Raw genomic sequence first — 23,580 nt, forward strand, 5'->3', positions numbered from 1 at the left:
GTTCTTGGTCTTTGCTGCCAAGGCTTGATGACGTTGGGTGGAGCAGCTTCTTTTACTGCCATACAGCCAATAGTATCCAGCCAAATCAGAACGGACTTGATGGTAGTTTAGACGCCACCCACCTACAAATAACTGGTCCACCTGTGCGATTGTTGGTATTTTTGTTTTTTTTTATCACAAACACAGACCACAACACGGGTGGTGTTGCGTGACCCGTGATCAGCTGATGTCACGGAGGTTTAGCCCACCTGTCAGGCATCAGCTGACATCGCGTCACACAACGCCATCACCACGTGACCTTCTGAGGAAGACGGTTACGTTCCTACGTAACCTCCCTACAGTTTACGTCGAAACGCGTCAAGGTACGAAAAACGTCTACTAAAAATATTGTGCATCTGCGATAAAAGAAAAATACCACCGGCATGTTAAATGAAGACACAATGAATCCCAATTGAGTTACTGCTCCGCCTGTCTAATCACAGTCAAACGGCTGCGTTTCCATTACCCCGGGAATTGCGCAAAACCTAAATATCGCAATAAAAAAACTGCTCATGGAAACACGTAAACTTCCAAAATCATCTCAAAAATCTCGAAAAGGTTTTCACGCTCTCATGAGGTGGTTTTTCATATGGAGGTATATCGCAAAAGTGTCATGGAAAGACTTTTTTTTTCGCATTTACACGTCAGCAGACGTGACGTACGCGGTCACGTGACCAGTTCACTTCAAGTGAAAATGGCGCATTATGTTTGGACGGCGGGGGAGACGGAATATTTTTTTTACAAGTCATCAAAGAGAAAAATATAACAGCCAAATTCTCGACAGCAAACAAACCGAAAACAAACAAAAGCAAAAACGCAATCCTCGTAAATCTCGCGCTGAATCACACCAATCAATGGAAACACCTGCAAATCGCAGTTGTGCTTTGTTGAAATTTTTAAGAAATATTGCTTTTATTTTGGCGAAAGGCTGCGACGGAAACGCAGCCACCGACTCCAGAGTTGCCTCGTTCTCACAATGAGATGCTTTTCAGCCGGGCTTTGCTCGCACTCTGCTGCACGTGCACACTTTTGCTCCCTGCTCCTCCCCGTGTTGTGTCTGCAGTTCCGCTGAGCGTGTTTTTCCGCTCAGGTGTGCCGTGCTCGCCCACTGTGTGTGCGCCTGCCGCGTTGTTTACGCTGCGTCCCGTCGTCCCAGACCGGCGGCCGGCGGCCCGCGCTACGCCGCCAACGCTCCGGAGAGGCCGAGGCACTTTAGAATAAAACACCAGAGCCGGAGGTTAATTGATACACGGCTCGCGGCCGTCGAGATGGGAGGCCGTTATAGAAAAAGCTCTGGACAAAAAAAAACAAAATACATTTTTCGCCGGCTGGAATGCCGAGCACTGAATCAGCACAAACACAGACGAGGGGTTCACGTTCTCTCGCGAGGGTTCAAATGAATTTACTATAAATAGGCATCCGTTTACTTCGCTGACGCTCGACACACATAGTGCGCGACCGCGCCGCCGCCGGATTGTGACATATTTTTAAACCGTGCGCCTGTTCGGGGAGGAAAAACAGAAGTATTCAAACGTCCCCGGCATCCGGCGGCTGTTTTATTCTTCTTTTTGTCCTCCCGAGGCTTCATCTGAGCCGAGGAGGCAACACGGCAGAGACTCAGACCCTCATGAAAATTGCAGCAAAGGCATTGATCCTCTGAACAATAGCTACATGACAGATGTGATGATCGTTGCAGAATTTCCTCTCCCCTCGGAGGGGGGAGGGGAGCATGGGGGGGTGGGGGGCGGGCAGAGGAGTTGGGGGGGAGGGGGGGGGGGGAGAGACGAGCGAGAGAGGACCTCGTCGCCGTCCACCGGCTGTTGAAAGCGATCAGAGGACACAAACATCACACAGGCGGACGAGGACAATCGCCGGCGTATTAGATGATCAGCCAGCGAGGCCTGTGTGGGCCACACACACACACACACACACACACCGCTATTGACTGCAGTGAGTCACCTCACAGCGTAAACAGAGGATCTGTGAGCCTGCCGAGTGCTTTCTGAAAGGAATCCAGCAACCCACTGAGACCATCGTAAAAGGGGGCGGAGAGGGCATGACCATGATGATGATGATGATGATGATGATGATGAAGATGAGGGTCAGCCACGCCTCACTGGGGCGACCGACCTGCAGAACTTTGACCTGCTCGGCGCTCAGCTCCCTCGTTAAGTCGTTTTTACCGAAGCCGCTGAACGCCACACTGACGCTACGCCCGCCCACATGCCGAGCGGCAGCAGCGACGTCTGAGAGTTCAGGCGATGTCACGTGACGTGACACTGCCCACGTCGGCATCTGAGCGAGGCGAGTTGCAGCAGGTGCAGCTGTGTGTCACTCTCGCAGCGAGTGGCCACGTTGGCTGGTTTGCGCGTCAGGCGCTCACAGTTTGTGAGAGAGAAAATACAAACAAACAAACAAACAAACAAACAAAAAAAAAACAGCAGAAGCAGCAGTCGAGGTTGTGCCTGTCGGGGCTGCAGCACCTCGGGGAGACGGTGCACGGTGACTCCTGGATGCTGCAGTGCTGCACTCCAGACGCCCCCCCCCCATCCCCCTCCACACACACACACACACACACACACACACACACATTTAGCCCAGATGGAGAAGAATGAGTGACTTGTGGTTGAGTGGTTGTCCGGCAGGAGTCCGGAGCCCTTGAACGCCACACCGACGGTGCGCCACAACAACTAACTAATGAATAACAATCGTCGCGATGAAAACGATAGGCTCGTGCAAACGTGGCCGGCGGAGAATCAAATCAAGGGTTGCAGCAGCAGCAGGAGCATGCGGGAGCCGCGTGCACGCCTGTCATCGTATCAAGCCTCGCAGCCGTAAAGGAGCCCGGAGAGCGCGCACGCGCCCAAGTACAGTGATGCGGCGCACACTGCGGTGCATTCACTAATAAAACTAAGACACACGCACGAACGCACGCGCGCGCACACACACACACACACACACACACACACACACACGTGTGTGTACGCGCGCGGGCACGCACATCACCCCTGCTGCCTACACGGGCTGCACGGTGGAAAATGGACGCCTGGCTGGCATCATGCGGCCGGTTCAGAGGGAACTCACCGGACAAGAGGCACAAATCGCACGCACGCACGCACGCACACGCACGCCCCCCTCCCCCCTCCCCCAACACCCGCGAAATGAGTCCAGATTTGTCCAATCGATTCACGGCGCACGATTTAGCGGCGACACCTGCGGTGCGGAGCCGCCGTCTACTCCAAGGATGGATTCCATTTACATAATAGACGCTGCAGCCGCTAATTCTGGCTCCGCAGAGCGGCGGCAGCGGCGGGAGGGGAAATTAGCATCCTCCGAGCACTTCACACCGGAGAGACGACGGAGGAAGCGAAATGACACCGGGCCGCGTGTTTATTTATTGCTGTTGTTTGTTGTTTGTTTCTTTGTTTCCTTCCTCCCGCATATGCCGCGTATAGTGTCTCACTCCGGAGTGAGCTAACTTACTGGCAGCGTGAACACACAGCAGCGTGGCGTGCAAACCAACGAGGTCCACTGTGACCAGCAACACAATATGACGGCACGATAATGTGTTTTTTTTTTGTTTTGTTTTAAATAGTAAATATTATTATTAATTTTTCTGAAAAGAGAGAGAGATCTTACCTGCAGGCTCTTTTCTATTTCAGAGATTCGCAACGCGTCGCGCTCCCACAGAGGAGATGGAGGGGCAGCAGAAGACAGGGGGAGGAAGAGAGGGGGGCGGTGCACGAGCTGAATGGAGGGTCGATCCAGGCAGCAAAAAAATAGAAAAATAAATAAATAAATAAATACATAAATAAAATGAGGAGGGATGCTGCGGAGAGTTAGAAGAGCCTCGGTAGTCTAAATGACCTGAATGTGTGAAGGGAAATAAATTAAACAATAATAGTAAAAAAATAAAAAAAATAAAATAAAAAAATCCGCCAGTGGGCGAGAGAGAGAGAGAGGGGGAGAGAGAGAGAGAGAGAGAGAGAGAGAGAGAGGGGAGGAGGGGGCGGGGGACTCTGAACATGCGTATAAAAAAGGGGCAAATACAGTGCACGTCACTGAGCGCGCATTTGTCCACGGAGGATGTGGCCGCGCTGCTTGTGATGTGTGTGTGCACTGGGGGAGAATGCGTCCCCCCCACGACCCCCCCCCCCAACCCCCCGTCTGCTGCCCCTCCCGCACCGAGCACCGGACGCCAACGCAACTTGTCGCATCCCGCCGGAAAAAAACTCCCCTGTGACGAAAGAGAGGAGCGTCACATTATTATTATTATTATTATTATTATTATTATTATTATTATTATTATTATTATTATTACACTGATGATGCACCACAGCGCCCCCCCCCCCCCCCCCCACTCTTACTCCCTCCACCACCCACCTCTTCTCTCTCATATTGAGGCAATTGGTCTAGATGTGTTTATTGGAGCGTGTGGCGCGCACATCGGGGCCGCGCCTTTAGGAGACTCCTAGTGGTCGCATCATAAATAAATGTATGGAGCGTGTAACGGAGAAAATGTCTGCATTGTGTGTGTTTTTTTTGGGTTTTTTTCCACCTGCGTGGTTGCCTGTGGTTGTTGTTGATGATGATGATGATGATGATGATGATGATGATGACCGGGGGGTCATGCTCAGTTCTGGGAAATGCAGCGTGAGCTCAGGCCTGCATTGCACAGGGAGGAAGAGTCGATATCCACAGGTCAATACTTATGTCTCTATACGGACAGAGATTGAACAGAGGCCAGATGATAATTGCGATGATTGACTATTACTGTCACAGATGTTTAGTCGGCTGATTTATGTGCGTGAAGGTTTGCAATGGGGGATTAAATATTCTCATTCCTGGATGTGTAATTTTATAAAACCGAGCCAATGAGGAAGCTGCTGGCCGGAAGTTATTGGATGCACAAAACTGAGGGAGGGATGACCTTCAATTGCTTTAGAATGGCTTTGCTGCCCAGTTTTCCCCCTCCTCTCTCTCTCTCTCTCTCTCTCTCTCTCTCTCTCTCTCTCTCTCTCTCTCCCTCTCTCTCTCTCTCTGTCTGACACACACAAACACTCACACAGACACGCACGCACACGCACACACGCGCGCGCACAGGCAGGAAGAGTTAGGGAGAGCTGGAGAGAGCTAATGCAGAGTGACAGGTCTTTCATGCAGTAATGGTGATGGTGAAAAGGGAGACCCACTCGGCAAACACTGCCTCGTGCACGCATGTGCACTGGCGCACGCACGCACAATCACACACACAAGCACGCACGGCCCGTGCACGTGAATGGACGTCCACTCTCGCAGACAAACAAGCAAAACCAGGAGACGCTGTAGTAAACACACAAAACGCTGCCGTGCACGTGCACGCATGGCACTGCACTGCACTGCACTGCAATGCACTGCACAAGCACGTGCGCCACACAACCTGCAGGGCCGGCTGTGGGAAGTGGCTTTTTGTTGCGCAGGAGGAGCTGATCGCACAAATCGCAATTTAATTTAATCTCTGGCTGTTTACACCAGCAGCAGTCAGGCTCCATTCAGACAGCCAAGTTATTGACCTGTGGGTGTTTGATGTTTGGCTTCCTCATGTAACACCCCCTCACTCTCACTCTCACTGTCTGTCTCTGCTGGACACACACACACACACACACACACACATGCACACATGCACACACGCACTAGCAGTTCAATAATTTGCATGTACTGTTTTCTACAGCAATAACATCAGCACCCACCAGCATACATCAGTGACCTGCACAGACTTGTTCCACTATTCCTGGAATTCACCCCCCTGTGATGTCACAAAGGGCACTAATACCTCACTACCGACCCTCTTTTATCGCACATTACAAATCACAGATGAGTTAGTCAGAGCAGCAAAATCATCTCACCGTTGTTGGAGTTTTCATGGTTTAGTTGATGACATTATTGAGGCCTTCATACATAACAATCTGAACAGCTGCTGGAGAAACACAGCAGACAGTCGAGTGATGGATGACTGCCGCAGGCCATGACTGAGGAGAGAGAGCGCCTGGTCAACAGGCAGCGCTGCTCTTTTTTTTTTTTTTTTTGACTCACACTTAATTATTTTTCCTGAGGAAATGTGAGAGACAATTATTGATATACTTTAAAGACATGAAGGAAAAGATTTGATCCTTTTCCTCAGTTAAATGCAGCACTACAAATCAGAGTGTGTGAGCCGTTTGGTCACACACTTTGGTCAATCGGGTCCTCCTCCCTTTGAGCTGTAAAGGACTGACATGGGATTTGCTGAGGTGTGATTATTTTCATTTTTTTTAAATAGAAATTTAGGGAAATTCAGATCGGTTTAAAGTTGGTTTGTTTGTTTATAGGGTTGCCCCCTGCTGTTTTGTAATCCTTCATTTTTCATTCGTTTCCATACTTTTTTTTATTTGTTTGAGTGGTTTAGCGCTGGGTTGATGTATTGTTTTATTGACATAAATACTGGGTTGATTTATCAATTTTTCTTTTGTTTCCATGTGATTATTTAATCCTAAATAAAATCATCGGCACCCCTTCATTTAAAAAAATGAAAAGTCCCAGATCAGCCTAAATTGCACTCCAGATTATCCCAAAAGGCAATGGGATGACTGTTCTATGATAGTTCCATGTGAGAGTAAGGGATAGAATGCAAAATCTCAACAAGTCCGAAAATGGGGGGAAAAAAGTCATACTATACACTGTCATTCTTAGCTAGGGGTCAAAAATCAAAAGTGTCAAATCGGCCTGAAATGCAACGGGCTGACTGTTCCATGACAATTTAGCACAAAAGAAATTGACAGAATGCAAAACGTCAACATGTTGAAAAATTGGGGAAAAGACATTATACTATATGCTGTTGTTGTTGTTGTTGTTGTTGTTTTTTTAGGGGCCAATAAATAACAAGTCCCGGATCATCCCAAGACACAATATGTTGACTGTTCTATGATAGTTTAGCATGCAAAATCTCAACAAGTCCGACAATGGAAAACAGTCATGCATGCATTTGTAGTTTTTTGCCTCCTTCCAACTGATCCCTCCTGGTTGAAACTGCCACATCTTCACTTGAGATATTATTAAATATAATATATATACGAATCATAATCTAACAATTTTCCCCTTTCAATGCACCTGTGTGAGTGGCGAATCTGATTTAGCTTTTCAAAAATGTACAAACATGACATTCATAAAACATTGATTAAATGTTTGTAAATTCATTAATGAATTCATTCACATTCTAATAAATGAATATGTTTCATGAGTGACTAGTGGAGTATTTATTTATTTATTTATGCAATTTTGTCTAGCAAGCCTTGCCTTAAACAGGCAGCTCTGCAGTCACAGGCAGGATTTGAAGCAGCATCAGACGCTGTGTCATTTCTACCTTAATGCCAGTGACAAGCCCACCGCACCACCAGGGACTTGATGCTTGGACCACCTCCCCTATTGGACTTCAAACTAATCCCGACTCTTGTAGGAGTTGAACCAACAACCTGTCGATTTCTAGTCGATCCACCAACTCACTGAGCAAATAATCCTGATGCATGTGCAGCTGGCTCTTTGAACAAGCTCATTCATTTGTCATCAAACTATGAAAAGCAGCCATTACACAACGACACAGTGCTTTAATTCTCATCGTAAAGATAAGCATATCATTACAACACATCCATAACAAAAGTACTGTTTTGATGTGCAGGTCCTGCTTGCTAGAAATTCATTTAAAATCAAAGACATTTTCTTTATATCCTTTGAGAAACTCTCTCTCTCGCTCACACACACACACACACACACACACACACACACACACCATCTTAAAAATATGTTATTCACTATAAAATAAAAAGAGCAGTCTTTAGGTAGAATACGAGTGGAAGATCATGCAGCCTGCTACACTGTGAACAGCTTCTCTGGTCCAGAAAGGATGCTTCGCTGTAACATGCAACATAATATCAGACAGGCTAACAGCTCATCTTTGTCATCCAATGCACTGTTCAACAAATCTTTTGCTGCAAAAGTCTTTTAGTCTTTTCTTTTCTTTTTTTTTTTTTTTTAAACATCATGGTGCAGCCGACGTTTACATTTTTGATATCACACTGTTTGAAAATGGAACTTCCAAATATGTGTTATTCTAGAAAAGTAAATTCTTGGATTTACATATTTAATTCAATATTTAAAATATCTGGGGTTGCAGAACTTTACAAATGATTTCTTTTGCTATTTTGATGACATTTTCTGGGCAAATTGAAACATTACAGCAGATGAACCAAAAATCACATACAGTATATACACACACATACATACACATAGGTGTATATGTATACATATATATATGTATATATACGAATGTATCTGTAAATATATGTATACATGTATAAAATGTGCTTTTAGCTACAAGAATATTAAAGTAAAGCTATGTCATGTTTTAACGAGAGGACCTTCATGCCCAGAACAGCACTGTTGTCCTCTCAGCTGTGGAAAAACAATGCATGATTTCACCTGCTATGCAAATAAAACAGCATGTTTAAGTTAAAAAAATAAATCTTGGCAAACTACCAAAGTGCGTGTGAAGCATCTCCCTTCACACACTCACCACGCAGCGCGGGTCAGCGGAAGGGAAGGAACTGCGGCTCATCCTCGGTCAGTGCAAGACAGCAGCCAGTAGAGGGCAACAAAAACCTCCGTTGTACCAACAGTGCGCCACAAAAGCAGGGGTGTGTTGCTGCTTGACGCACGCCTGATGCAGTCTTGATCCGGAGCAGAATGAGTCAGACATTTCCTGCATGGGATTGTGCCAAAAGCTTCATTTCTTCAATTTTACAGCAGTTCCAAAGGAAGTCCTCCTGTGCAATTGTATCTACACAAAGTTAAAAACCCTAAACAAATATGTAAAACTTTGATTCCTCCCCGTGATATTTTATAACGTCATCCTCCTTCAATGATATTTACATGAACATCTTCTCAGTCAGAGTAAGTTTGCTAAGTCTTAATTATATAATATCAATACTACTTTGAAATGGCGAGTTATGAAACTGGATCAATGATGCAGGAAATTCCAAGAAGACGCAATTTCTCTTTTTTTGTCGTTGTTGTAGTTGTTGTTGTTGTTGTTGTTCTTAACCACGTTTACCTGCAGGTCAAATGTAACACAGTCTGTGTGTCACTATGAATCGTGTATTTAGAAAACTGTGCATCCTCAGTCTCTTTGTCTTTTCAACAGACTCACTGCAGCACTGCAGCATCCTGGCGTTTGGACCGCAGCACCTTGCTCGCCCTCGCGCGCTCTCTCTCTCTCCCTCCCCACTAATTCCTCTGTCACTCAGCACAAATTCTGCAGCCTTCCTTTAAAACACGTTTTTCCCATTTTTCCCCCTCTGTCTGCATCCATCAGTGTTTTTCTCTCGCCCAACAATCCTGACAAAAACTCTTCCATATCCCCCCTTTTGTGTACATTGAGGTCTTTTTTAAACACAATTTTTTTTAATTTTTTTTTTTTTACATTCAATAATCTCATAATCTATAGAATTTTCTCTTCCCCTTGTCGTCTATTGAGGAGTCACAGTCTCTCCCCCGTTCCCCTCCCTAACAGGGTGAGGCGCTCATGTGCATGTGTGCGTGATAGTGAGGCGGCGGCACGGGCGACGGAGGCCGAGCTGAGGGGAGGGCCTGGCCCTGGGGGTGAGAGGGGTGCGACCTGGGCAAGGAGTGCGTGGGGTATCCCGCCGACTGCGGCGGCATCTGGTAGCTCCCCAGGGAGGAGGATCCAGATGGCGGGCTGCCGGGGCCGCCAGGGCCGCCGGGGCACCCGGCCTGCAGCTTGCTCTTGGGCGTGGCCGGCGGCGGCGCCTGGTTGAGCTGGATGGAGATGTCGCTGGAGGCCTCGGAGGTGCTGCGTCCGCGCTTGGGCGGCGGCCAAGTGGACTCCGGGTGGAGGAACTGGCCGCTGTAGTCGCTGCTGTCGGACAGGCGGGGGCGGTAGAGTGCCGGGTGGGGGCGGTACATCTCCTCCTCGGCGTAGCGCTTCATGAACAGGTAGACCGACATCACCCCGGCCCCCTGAGACCAGCGAAGAAGAAGAAGAAGAAGGAGGAGAGGAAGAGCACAGAGGGAGGGATGATGAAGAGATGAAGTGTGACAGGGGCGCCGGGATTTGGTTACATAAGTATGCTGAGTTCCAGGGAAAAATACCTTTCAAAATAAAACGACAAAAGCGATGTACTCAAAATAAATGCAGAAAATCATGAAATTTACTGCAGTTAGAGTTTTTTAAGCAACATGCAAAAAAACAACACCTGGACATTCATCTGGTTAATGTGCTGAATAATAAAAAGCTCAAAGGCCACAAACATCTTTGTACCACCGTATGAGGAGGAGGAGGAGGAGGTGCGCAGACGTTAAATTTGTGACTTTTACTTTTTTCAAGTGCATCCAAAACAGACTGAAAGTGATAAAAATGCAGAAAACAAACAAACAAACAAATAACAGCTGCACTGAGCACCTTTCAAGCTGCTGCTGCTGATGGGAATAACAGGCAGAAGGAGCAGCAGGGAAGCGGAGGAAGGCACACATGCACACACAAACACACACCATCCCTTTAGTTTGGGGCTTCTTTTTCTTTTCTTTTCTTTTTTTTTAAATGTCTTCTGACCATTTTGCTTCCAAGCCAAGAAATACAATCCTGCCGCAACATCACAACTCAGCACATAACTGACGCCTCTTCACACGCGGCGCATTACGAGAGATGAACAGAGAGAGAGAGAGAGAGAGAGAGAGAGACTGACCTCTTTGAGTAAGAAGGAGGAGGCGGCAAAGGCGAAGGACCAGCCGTAGTGGTAGTTGAAGAACTGCTCGGGCTCTCGGGGTCGATTCATCACTTCGTCATTGATGCTGGAGATGTAGAGCACCAGGCCCACCACCAGACTGAGGCCTGGACACAGAACATTGAGGGCGACAGCGAGAGCCGGAGTCAGACGGGGCAGAGGGATGGTCCGCAGCTCGGCCATTATGAAGAAAGTCAGACAGCTGCGCTATTAACACACAGAGTGACGGAATACAGCAGGACCGAGCCAACCAACTGTATTCTATATTCCTCTGCCAACATCTCAGCATGAAGAGAGAGAAGCTGAGACCTAAAGAAGAAGAAGAAGAGGAAGGAGGAGATGTACACTGCATTCATCTGTCGCCACTTTAAATGATTCAATGCTTTGGTTGCACAGGCAGCCAGGATTGACTTAAAAACTAAAAATCACCCTCCTCACCCTGGAGCGGTACACAGGGACACTCTGAATCCACTCCTCCCTGTCTCCCACCAACCTTGGACATCTTAAATGCATGAGATGCAACATGGGACCGACACGGGATAATCAATATTCAAAGAAAGCTGCACACTGCAGCAGAATACGTGCGTGTTTTCAGCCTCCGCCCGCCCGTTGCTACATCCAGATGTTCCTCACTGGCTGTCAGGTGCTCGCCCCCCCCCCCTCCCCCCCTCTGTGAATGGCTAACGCCAGCGGTCGTGTTGTGGGTTTAAAATTGAAAAGCAGGGGGAAAATGCACAAACCATGCTGCTGTCAATCACGCGGGGGAAGTACATCACCTTCTGAATAAGTTAACACAAAAGGACTAAGGGACACACATAGGCGGTAAGTGCAAATGGATGCGGGGGTTAAGATAGAAAGAATGTGGCAAAATTTGAAAAAAAGAAAGCCGCAGACACCAAGCCACAGCGTTTAGAGGCCAGACCTCTTTTCTAGATCAGAGCTGCCACAAACACACCCAACTACAGTGGACGGGTGCACACTGAACACACAGTTGTGTAGGAAATAAGAGGAAGAGGATGTGCAAAGAGCACTGAGAGCTGGGAGGCAGTGTGAATGGGAGGAGGAGAGGGAGGGTGAAGAAGGGAGAGGGTGAGTAGCAGAAGGAGGAAGACTCTTTAATTGTTCAAAAAAAAAAGAAGAAAAAAAAAGCAACAACCCAATCCAATCACAACATTCCACCACGTGATCAGCCCCATTATCCAAATAGTACCTCATATAGTGAAAACCCTGCGACACTTCCTGTGCAGGACATTACATAACCCCGCGCTTACATAATCCTTATTATTTTGCTACTCCCTTTATATCAGCGAGTCCCCGCTACAACGAGTCGGAGCTGTCGCGGCGGAGTCTCTGATGCCTCTTGCCTGCTTTTTTTTGGTTGTTGTTGTTGTTGTTGCTCTCCAACACGTAAAAGAGCAGCAGCAGTAGCAGCAGCAGCCACAGCAGCCTTCAGAGAACAGGAGCTCCAGCGGCTCCTGACAGTCTGCCAGACCCACAGAGGGCGAAAACGAGAGCATTACAGCCACCTGCTGTTCAAAATGGTTTATTACATAATGCAGGGAGGGCTGGGGGAAACCTGTTCTGGTACTCTGGAATAATGTATGGATCGTTCACTCTGAAGTTATAAATGTCATTTACGTCTCAACACGGTGTGTGTCGAGGCTTCGATGGTGTTTTCTGAACCCGCGTAACCATTCTAGAGACTCACGGAGGGGAAGAACGTCAACCAACGAAGAAGAAAAATCAATACAATTTTGACTCTTGAGTCTTTGAAATGAAACATCCGTTTCAACCTTGTGGCCACGAGCATATCTGCGCGAGCTCTGATGAATGCAACAAGCTAATAGCTAACCTAGCACGCTGGCCACAGTGAACCAGGACATTTCTGCCAAGCCGTCATGTTAACGCTGCCATTTTCAGACAAATTGGACAAGCTGGGTGCACCAGATGTTTGATGGGGACTTATTCTGCCCTGTGAAATTCTGCAACAACGGTGCAGATCAGAAAAGGTCCCTGTTCCTCCATTGAAAGTGGATTAGGGAGAAGAAATTTTAAGTGAACATGCTTCTTTCCTTTTCTGCCTGTGGTTTTAACCTCATCTATGTGCTTGGACAGACTCACATACATGATGATGATGATGATGATGATGATGATGATGATGATGATGTTGAGAGCCAGGAGCCTCTCACGAACGCTCCCTCTCCTCCTGTCCACACACCTGCAGCATGCACTAAAAATAGCGCAGAGAAGGAGGGTCTTCTCACGCGGCGCCGGACTCACCGGGCGGCTGTAATCTATCTAGCAGTGACACAGGCGACGAGAGTACCTGAGAGAATGAAGAAGATGCCTGAGACAAAAGCCAGGATGGTGCGCTGGGGCTGGATGTGGCCGATGTTGCTGATGACGAAGGCCGTGAAGACGAAGAGCAGTGACACCATGGGGAACGGCGTGGCGGTCCTCACCATCTCTGCGGGGAGGAGAGGAAGCGGAGTTCAGCGCATCAGCTGATCGCACGTGTCCTTCAACTGAGTGACACACTCTGCTCAATCTGCTATGCAACTTAGAGGCTTTTCTACAGGGCCCATGGTGGAGTCATTCTGCAAAATGACCTCAGCGTCAACAGATTAGTCTGCAGAAATTGGCCGTCACTCGCCCAAACTATCCCTCAGGAAACCTCTGACTGCTATAATATTGAAAGAATAATATTAAAGTTGAACGATGTATGAAATGTAAATGTGTGCAACTGCATAAAACGATCCACATTTGCATAGATTTCCATTGCATACATACATAACAGCAGATAGCTTCTTTGGCTTAACAGTGACTTACTGTATATGGGGTGATTATTGAAATGATGATCTGTCAAGGACAGTTCCAAGTAAGGTAAAAGCTTTTCCATTGGAGTTCATTCTTTTCCTTTTCTTTTTTTTGCCCAAAAAATTTTATTAATTTGAAGACCTAATTTATTTTTCACTTGTTCATCTCCCAAGATTTTTGTTACATGGCACAATTATCTGCTTTTTAGAAGTTTGGTGAATAATTCATGTAACCACAGGAGTCAAATGCCAAATATTCAGTCCAAGTCCAAAATGCCGAGACATTCATTCTCTAACTACAGAAAACAGAAAAATTTGACTTGATTTGATTTAATGTCATAATTTTGCGACATATTATTTGAATATTGAACAATATGGCCTCAGTAAAGGTGCCAGTGGGCAAACAAGGCTTCACCTGAATGAAGCAGCTCTTCCGATAAAAGCTTGGTTTTCAACTCACTCCCATTCGAGTGAGTGAAAAGCGCTCGTTTATAACGTAAACTTTACAGATGTAACAAGAGACTTAATTTCTGTCCAGACCAAAGCGACGTTCAGCAGAGGCGAACTGTAACGTGTTTTTAGAATCCATGGAGAGGAAAAGTTAATAAATCAGGTAAACACTTCAGCAACATCAAAAAGGGATAGTTGTACGTTTTACCACCTTATTTCTCAAATACCTACTCTACTGTTTTAAAAGCAGCACTTGTCAGATGGTGGCAGCCATGTTCGCCGATTCCCCCTTACAAGTTGTGTTATTAGATGGTGAACGCGTTTAAAGAGCTGAACCAATGACCGTTGCGAAATAGTGGAAGTGAGCCGCAGATAGTGAATAATGATAATCTGTAGTTTACCTTTTCCAAGATTTTAATGCCTTTATCTAAAGCCCGTGAACCGAGCCGCATGTTATTTTACCCACATAGATCCAAACCCGCAAATCAGCTGTTACTGCGGGAACCTGACCCAGTGCTGGACCCTGGACGATGCGTTAGCTTCGACTTACTGAGGATGTTTGCCGTGTTTTCAGTGGTGATCTCGATGTCGGGTTCAGTGAAGTACTCTGCCGACACGCACCTCCCGTTTTCTGATCCTGGACACACACACACACACACACACACACACACACACACACACACACACACACACACACACACACACACACACACACACACACACACACACGTGCATAGAAAGAATGGGGGGAAAATATTAACTTTCTCTCTGGGTGATGCATTAAAGCAATAAAAACTAAACAGCACAAGTGTCTGATGCTGCTGGCAAATAATGATCATGTTTTATGACAGCTTGGGCTTCAGAGCCCATCATCTCTTTTTCTCTCTCTCCCCACTTTGCTCCCTTTATCCTGGGCCATCCATTCAGGCCGTCTATCCTCTGCCGGTGCACATGCAAAAAGATATTTTGCGAGCGCACGTGTGCCATTGCCATGTGGAGCACATGCATCCACCTTCAGCGGCCATCACCGTCAAGGTGCAGTCACTGCTGCTGCTGCTGCTGCTGCTGTTGTTGCTATGTGTGTGTGCATATGTGTGCTTGCGCATGTGTGTGCGTTTTCTCCTACCGGCCACGAAGCACACTCTCCAGAGGCCCGAGTGCAGCGCCATCTTCACCTCCATGCTCTGGTTCTGCTGCAGGATGATGCCCTCCACCATGATGAGCCAGTAGTCGGTGGACACGGCCACCCCCACCAGCAGCAGCCCGCAGGCTCCGAACACTGTGGACAGGATGGTCAAAGCGCGGCTGCTGCACGAACTCATCTGGGGGGAGGGAGGGGGGGAGGGCGGGGGTGAGAGCAAAAGGGTGTCAGACAGGAAGGAGGGGGGTTGCTTTCAAAACTGGAGGTTAGAATCTGAAAAAGCGGCAGCGGAGGGAGGGAGGGAGGGAAGGAGGTCATCGGGGTGAGGGTGGGTGGTGGTGGTGGTGGTGGTGGGCGGGGGGTGAGGTATCGCAGAGACGGACATGTGACTAAGGCACATGTAAAACGTGCCAGCGGCCATCTCCCTGTCTCTGCCAGTTACCGCCAAAAGACGACTTGGTGACACATCGAGTGGCAACCAATCGTGTAAAAGGGCAGAGAGGAGCCAACGCAACAGATGACGACTTCACGACAAACCTTCCCGAAGTTAGGCGAGGACGAGGGGAAAAAATATCCGACGGAAGGAGGGAGGGAGGAATGGTTCGGCGGTGGATGTTTGTGGGTGGGTGGTGGTGGTGGAGGGTGGGTGGTGAGACTCACACATGGTCTTTCTGAGACTTAGTTCTGGTCCACTGAGGACCGACTGGCTTCACTGCAAATCCTCACTGCATCCAGCCCTCTTCTTCTTCTTCCTCTAGTTGGCACGCACGTGTGCGTGTGTGTGCGTGTGCGTGTGCGTGTGCGTGCGTGTGCGTGTGTGCGTGTGCGTGTGCGTGTGTGTGTGTGTGTGTGTGTGTGTGGTTAAGCCTTCGGTGTGTGGCCACATGAAAGACCATTGCTCTGTAATGAAGCTGTCCCATCAAAAGCCCCCCCCCCCTCTCCTTTAACTAGCTCTAGCTCCGGTGCTCCTCCTCTATGTGACAACACATGCTAGTCGACGTGTTTATACAAAAACCTCACTCATCTTTTTTGGTAATTAAAATGGCATCCCTTTCCATTTCAAGCTGACACCTTTCCATTTCCCCGCCCGGTAGGATGACAGTGTTGTTGATGTGGGCACTCAGCATCTCCTGCTGACGTGCTTGTCGTGTTGTTTTTGGCAGATGTTTTTAGTTGGTTGCACATTTTTTTTTTGCAAAAAAAAAAGAAAAAAAGAAAGAAAAAGAAAATACAATCTTCTCTCAGTAAATGAGAGTAAATGAACTGTGACATCGCTAACAACTGTAACTGTCTGGAGGAGCCCAATTATAGCCATGAAGGAATGCACCTGCCCTTCCCTGACGCGTAAATGCACACTGACAAGTGGAGCCTGGCAATTTCACAACCGCAGTGGCACTTCAGTGATTGCCAAGGAAGCTTTTCCCACCCTGTCTCTGTTGTTTACAGTTGGAGCAGCGAACAGAATTATTATTTTTTTTGAGCCTGCGGTGTCTGACCCTTCCTGTCACAAAAAAAAGAAAAATTGTTACAGATAGAGAAAATGTGCCGTCGTCCTCACTCTTGCTGTCGCGTTCTGAGCAGACAGATGTGAAATTAGTCCCAGCAGCTGGTGCAGCAAGTTTAGAATTTGACAAGGTTTGTGCCTTTCTATCTGCTCTGTATAGATTTTGTGCCAAATTGTTTTGCATTACTTTGTCGTTGTCACGGCTATGAATTTTTGTATTTTAAAGTGATCTTCTCTTTTTCCTTCATAATTTTGTGGAATAGACACTAAACTTGGCAATTCTTGGTAATTTCTTATAAAAGAAAAAGAAATTCATTTTAAACAACATCAAATCAGTGGAGAAATATCCCTTTAGTCTTTCCTTATTTCAATATCTAACGTTTTAATTCTTGCAAGGCCGTCTATGGGTCAAGCCCTGGGTCAGTCTTATTTGGGGCGATCTGTGTTTCCAATCCCTGACATCTGCACCTTGCGCGGCTGAACCTGAAATCAGCCCGAAGGCAAATCCATGGCTGTGTGAGTGGATAAATGTCAGCGCCGCTGATGAGCAGGCAGCACCTTAAACGGTTCTTATGGTCTTCGAAGGCCCCCGGTGGGCGAATGTGACAGCTTTAAAGAGCCAGCAGACTGTAAAGCCACCATATAAAACAGAGGCCTATTCACCCTCTACAAGAGACGAGGCTTAGCCTGGAGCACAGCCAGTAAATGGTGAACTGTAGCGCCGGACAAACACAAGACAATGTAGTTAGACAAGAGAAAAGGATGGAACTGGCCCCCTTTGAGGCGAAATACTAAACTTTGATTCCAGTTTGTTACAGATTTTGTTCAGACGTTGTAGAAAATTGGAATTTGTGGTCCAAATACAGAGATAGTTCCTGCGAGAACTCTTCCACAGCAGGCATAGTGCTGATTATAGAAGTGGTAATGGTGTTGGTCGATTAATAAAGATGACAAGGGGATGCAGAGAGGAAGAGAGACAATCACACCATCGAGTACGCAGTGGAACGAGCGAAAGACTGAAGCTGAAGCTGTGAATCGACTGGAGTTGCACCGCAGCGGGAGCGAGTGGATGAGAGGCTCGCTCAGACCTGTTCAGCACCTCGGACAGCTCCCTCAGCCAACTAGCAGCCGGGGACTTGAAAAGACAGAAATCTGACAGAAACGCACAAAAACCCACAACCCGCATCTGCTGCAGGGTGTCCGCTGCTGCTGCTGCTGCTGCTGCTGCCGCTGCCTCCTCAGCAGCCACTGTGGACCATTGTGAGATGGAGATTGAGTAGAGAAAATTCCGTCTGCCTGTTAGATTTGTGATAACAATCCTATTTTAGTGCTGTGAGCCAGGCCCCTCAGCTCCCCATCACCCCGAGAGTAATGAGCCAATTGAATCGGTTAGATAGGAGCCACAAGGGTGGAGGAGGAGGAGGAGGAGGAGGAGGTGGTGGTGGTGGTGGTGGAGGTGGGAGGGGGGTGGCAGAAAAGTTTAATTCCCTGTGATCCGTCACAGCCCCGCGCGCGCACACTGTGCCACCTCGACGCTGACACGGGAAAGAGGAAAAGGGCTGACGGCGAACAGATGCGGTGTTTGGATGTGCAGCCACCGGAAACACGAGTCAGGGGTGCGAGGGGCGGCAGGAAACGGTGTTTGGGTGGGAGGTGATCATTCATTTGGTCTGTCTGCGTCCGAGCAGGTACATAAAGAGCACGTCAAGCAGATGTAGGATAAGACCTTGGCCCAAAAAGAAGAAGAAGGAGAAGAAGAAGAAGAAGAAGAAGAAGGAAAAAACAAAAAAAGGAGTATCAGACATGGACGCGCACGACGGGGGTGCGCCTGATCTGAGCGAACCGAACCCGCGCGCTTGAATTCAGCCCGAGAAGCAACCGAATCAGTCAGTGGCAGAGGAACCAGGTAGAGACCCTCACTCACGGGAGGGAGGGGAGGGGGGGGGGCGTTGCGCAAGTATTTCACAAGCTGCGCAGCCACCACACATTAAAGAGCGCGCGCGCCGGAGCAGAGCAGCACACACAAACACACACATTCTCTCTCTCTCTCTCTCTCTCTCTCTCTCTCTCTCACGCACACGCACGCACGCACACACACATGCGCAAGTCCTTCCACGCGGACTTCGGAGGGATGATAAACAGAGCGCGGGGGACATGTGAGCCACAGCGGAAACGTGGCGGACGTGGTGCAGCGGCAGCGGCAGCGGCAGCGGGGAGGCTCCGCGACCCGCAGCCATGCAGCCACGCAACATTTGAACGCGGTGCGTTTCTGCGCGCGTTCCTCTCATCTCACGCCGAATGCGAGCGAGCGGGCGGGCGAGCGGGCAGAGGAGGAGGAGGAGGAGGAGGAGGGAGAGGAAGGGGGCGCGTTAATAGCACAAACAAGAGACTCCCGCAAACACATTTTGAAAGACTGAGTCACGCAGGGAGAGGAAGAAAGAGAGAAGAGAAAGAAAGGGGGGAAAGGCGCAGTCGCCGGAAGAGAGGAGCGCGAGCCGCTGTAGTTAGTCGGGAAGAGGGAAAACACACTCACCCTGCCGGCAGAGTCGTGCGCACACGTCAGTGCAGCCCGAGAGAAGCCTCACAGCGGGGAGCCTGCTGGATCTTCCTCCCACCCTCTCTCTCTCTCTCTCCCTCCCAGTCTCCTCCTCCTCCCGCTCCGCTCGCTCACCCCTTTTCGCTCCTCCGCGTTTCTCGGTGCCTCTCAGACCCCCACCGCGCGCCCTCCTAATCCCGCGCCCTCGTGCCTTCCCGTCAGTGTGTCCCAGGCACTGCGGTGGATCGGCTGAGCGAGCTACTTTGGCTGCCACGCCAGGGACAGAGGAGGGAGAAAGTGTTGGGGTGAGTGAGAGGGGGAGAGAGAGAGGGAGCGAGCGAGAGCGAGAGAGAGAGTGAGAGAGAGAGAGAGAGAGAGAGAGAGAGAGAGAGAGAGAGAGAGAGAGAGAGAGAGAGAGGAGTGTGCGTGTGTGAGAGAGGGAGTGTGTGTGTGTGTATGTGTGTGTGTGTGTGTGTGTGTGTTGGGGTGGGGTATAAAACTGCACATCTACGGTCTCACAGTCTTCATACAGCTGCGGAGTTCATGGTTATCAGATGTGGATGTTTGAAACTGTCTCTGTATTTTCTAAAGCCCCACCTAATCTTCAAAGATTTCTTATCGCTTCTCATATGGAGTTTAGTTTTGTTTGTGTCAGTCATAGCCTATATACACTTCAAAACAGCAGAAGGGGGAGGAAAAAAGAAATCACAATTTGACTGAAAAGGGCTGAGGCAGAAGCAAAGCTTGTTAATGCCTGCCTACTATTCATCTTAAACTACACAATGCATAGCAAGTGGAAAGAGAAAAATGAAAAAGACGGGGGGGGGGAAACCCAACATACACATACATTCGTGTTTAATGTCACCAAACTTGGCATATTTAAAACTGATGGACTCATGTTTCATGAAAGAGTTACAGCTTCTGAAAGTCACGACAAATGGCCAATGTGTGAAAAATTTAAGGGTTCTCTTAGCATGAAATGTAACAACAACAACAAATATATGTACCTTATGTTTCAAGTTCACTGAAGTCACTAAACCTGCAAAACCTGTTTCACAAGTAAGAACAAGACAGTACAGTATAGCACTGAATGAGGATCTCTGCAGCTGATAGGAAAGGAAGTGAGATCACTTCAGAAGACAGGCATTGAAATTGACACCGTTTGCAATCTGACTCCTCACCATCAGGTGCCGCTAAACCTCACACACTGAGCCTTTAACTGGCGCAGCTTGCTTGCACACTCTGATCCCAAAGTGCAGAGAGGGAACAGGGAGGAGGTGGCCGCGAGTTTCATTTACTGCAACGCTATGAGTGCACGCTGCTCAATTAGCACATCCAGTCGACCCTCCCCCTCCCCGTCGCACCTTCCTGCCCGTCTCTGGCCGACTGCCGTGTCCCCTGCTCTATTTTTAGCCGGCCGGTTTAGGGATACAGTATTTTTAGCAGCCGTATCAATAGTCCACGGCGCTCTCTGACCTCGGGGCCCGAGGAGGAGGGAAGAGGTGGGAAAAAGACGAGAGCGCGAGGAGGGAGAGAAAAGAAGGAGAGTCGGATGCAGGACGACGGGGATTGCGTCACGTCACGGTTTGACACTGAGTGATGGAGCGCACGCACACACACACACATGCGCCACTAGGAGCGAGGAGGAGAGTGCTGTCAGAGGTTTGGTTACATGAAGGCGGGCATCTCAAGGTTGGAGGAGAGGTTGCAGTTGTGGTTTAATAATGCAGCACCTCATAGCTTTTTTTTTATTTTCAAATGTATGATGAAAAAGTGTTTTTTTTCTCTGTAAAAAAAATAGCATCCATGAACAAAAAAAAAAAGCCTTCTTCGATTTGTCTTCAATATAGTGAATGGAAAAAAAGGCCCGGTGTCAGTCAACCCTACTTAACTTCTCTTGTGTCAAAATGAATTCATGCAGCATATACCATTAGATCATGAATAGCCTTTAAAAAGGGTTGAAAGTGAACATTCCAAGATTAAACAAAAAAAAAAAACTCGTAACAAACAAGATTTGTAGAAAAAAACCTCATTAAAAACCTTGTGGCGTTGTGTCAGAGACGCAAAGGAGAGAGAGATGAAGGACGGATCGGGAGGCAGAGGAGGAGGAGGAGGAGGAGAGGGAGCTACGGCAGGAGACACCCAGTTGATGAGATTTTAATGTGAAGGTCAACTCGTTATAGCGGAGATCTCTGTGGGGGATATGAGTCCCATTACGCCGGCGGCTGGGAGGGCGGGGCAGCGGAGGGGAGGAGGGCGGGGCAGCGGAGGGGAGGAGGCCGCTGCCGTCGCCGCCGCCTGGAAGCGAGACGCCTGCCAGGTGCTTTTGCTGCTTCGACAACTACAGTATCGGCACAAACGGAGGGTCAGCAGCTTTGGCGGGGATGTGTGTGTGCGCGTGTGTGCACGTGTGTGTGTGTGTGTGCGTGACCAGTATTTGCATGTTCCTGATAGAGGCACTTCTGAGCGTGACAGTGAGTAAAAGCAGGGAGGAAGAGGAGGAGGAGGAGGAGGAAGAGGAGGATCAAGTTGCACAACACTGCATCAGCAGAACGAATGAAACACTCGAGCCCATCACATTTTCATTCCCAACAAGTTTATTTTTTTTTTCTACTTCTCCCACTCCCCCCCCCCACCGACCATGTTCATCCCAGAAACAGGCATGAAGTCAACTAACAGATACATAAATCATCTATTGCGCTATCCACTATCGATTTGCCGTAAAGAAGTATTATGTGGTGTGATAACTGTCTGAGCTGGCGCTCCAATCGGAGGGCGTGACCTTTTACAGTTCAATCACGGTCTGAGAATGACACACACGCACGCGCACGCACGCACGCACACACACACACACACACACACACTCCGAGCAAACCTGCGCCGGCCGATGCCTCTGGATGAGGAATGCGTGCTATGGAGGAAAACCATAAATCAAAGTGGCTTGTGCGCGGGATGAACAGCTGCTTTATTGCCTTACAAGGGGAATATTAATCTGCCGCGTCTGTAACGCTTAGATAACGTCGGACGGCAGCGCTGCTTCTTTTTTTTTTTTCCCTCTCTTTCCACGTATTGAGCAGTCCCGGCTAGCCTCGCTCTTTAATTACACCTAATCAATGTCGTCTGTACATCATTACACTGTATAAAGCTATACGGCATGCATCGCGAAGAATACCAGTATACCTGTACAATATCCTTGTTTTTATTAAAAAAAGAAAAAAAGAAAATCCAGCCGCCGATTATTAAAGGGCAGTTTCCTCTTAAGACCGCCGTCGTTCGGCTCAGCTGCCGGTGCAAAGCAGCACTGCAGCCTCGTCCCCCCCGGCCGGCCTGCTCAGCGTGCAGAGAAATAGAAATAATAATAATAATGATAATGATAATAATAATAACAAGTGAATAAAAGACTCTGAAAGTGACAGTAATGTGAAGGCTGCCTTGCAGTGATAATAGAGCACGGCAGAGTGGGTAACGAGCCAGGGGTGGTAGTGGTGTGCGTGTGTGTGTGTGTGTGTGAGTGAGTGTGTGTGTGTTGCACATTGACTGGGGCGTCCAGTCAGCGCTGCCGCTGCTGCTGCATTGTTTCAGCTTCTCAGTCGGCCATCTGAGGTCAGCGCGTGTGACGTTAAACGGGGAGGTCGGGCCGTGCCAGAGGAACCTGCCCGGGCCGCTGTGTGCGTCACAGTCACACTCCAACACACACACACGTACAGCTGGAGTGAGACGGATGATAAAACACGCACGAGTGAGTGAGCTAGAGTGAGAGACAGAGGGAGAGAGGGAGAGAGAGAGAGAGAGAGAGAGAGAGAGGACTAAGAAAATAACATGCAAGCCGAGAAATGTGATTTTTTTTTTTTTTAAGCTTGGAGAAAAAAAATCTTCTCAAAATTGTGAGGAAACAAAAGGTGAAAAGTGTGAAATGCGCCGGGCTGGAAGGTGATCCCGGTGCGATAATAACTAGGTTCTGAAAATCGAGAGTGACCAAGCAAAATCGTTGTAGAGAGACACAACACTCAGAAACTTTCAGATTTTTTTTTCTGGCTCTCTTAAACCTTTAGAAAAAAGACTGGCTGGAAACCTACAGAGTTGAATGTTATTCCGAGACTATCAGAACAACTAACACACACACACACCAACAATGGCGCTCTGATGTTTCTCCACGTAAATGTCACAGTTTGGTGGCGGCGGCGGCGGTGGTGGTTCTGTTTCAGCCTTTAAATTGTGTTTTAAAACTACTTTTTTCCGCTGAAGGGGAGTTGCGGGGGGGTTGGAGCAGCCCCCGGGGTGGG

The 23,580-nt window shown here is 48.3% G+C and overlaps 2 protein-coding genes across 2 annotated transcripts in view; both read right to left on the reverse strand.

The window, feature by feature from the left end:
- The window catches only part of cacng8b (calcium channel, voltage-dependent, gamma subunit 8b), a 19,673-nt gene extending 15,877 nt beyond the window's left edge, over positions 1–3,796 (reverse strand). Inside the window, exon 1 of the mRNA XM_076040878.1 lies at positions 3,679–3,796. The gene's annotated coding sequence lies outside the window, so the exon portion shown is untranslated. The remainder of the gene's footprint in view (positions 1–3,678) is intronic.
- Positions 3,797–7,638: 3,842 nt separating this feature from the next.
- Positions 7,639–19,532, reverse strand: cacng7b (calcium channel, voltage-dependent, gamma subunit 7b). Its single transcript, XM_076041158.1, has 6 exons — positions 19,295–19,532; positions 15,243–15,438; positions 14,667–14,753; positions 13,177–13,317; positions 10,812–10,957; positions 7,639–10,086 (listed from the first exon to the last, which is right to left on the reverse strand). Exons 2-6 carry the CDS (start codon positions 15,436–15,438, stop codon positions 9,613–9,615), a joined length of 1,044 nt encoding a protein of 347 aa, XP_075897273.1. The 5' UTR covers positions 19,295–19,532; the 3' UTR covers positions 7,639–9,612.
- Positions 19,533–23,580: the final 4,048 nt, after the last annotated feature.

The sequence above is a fragment of the Nelusetta ayraudi genome, unplaced genomic scaffold, assembly GCF_046127955.1.
Source record: "Nelusetta ayraudi isolate G7.1 ecotype Tasmania unplaced genomic scaffold, CSIRO-AGI_Nayr_v1 ptg000063l, whole genome shotgun sequence".
Taxonomy (NCBI): domain Eukaryota; kingdom Metazoa; phylum Chordata; class Actinopteri; order Tetraodontiformes; family Monacanthidae; genus Nelusetta; species Nelusetta ayraudi.

What these genes read in the sequence shown, in the direction of transcription:
- cacng7b (XM_076041158.1), bottom strand. Translation starts at nt 15,438, where the DNA reads ATGAGTTCGTGCAGCAGCCGCGCTTTGACCATCCTGTCCACAGTGTTC. An exon ending in AAACACGGCAAACATCCTCA is followed by an intron (nt 13,318 to 14,666) that starts GTAAGTCGAAGC and finishes TCCTCCCCGCAG; the next exon opens with AGATGGTGAGGACCGCCACG. An exon ending in CCTCCTTCTTACTCAAAGAG is followed by an intron (nt 10,087 to 10,811) that starts GTCAGTCTCTCT and finishes CGCTGGTCTCAG; the next exon opens with GGGGCCGGGGTGATGTCGGT.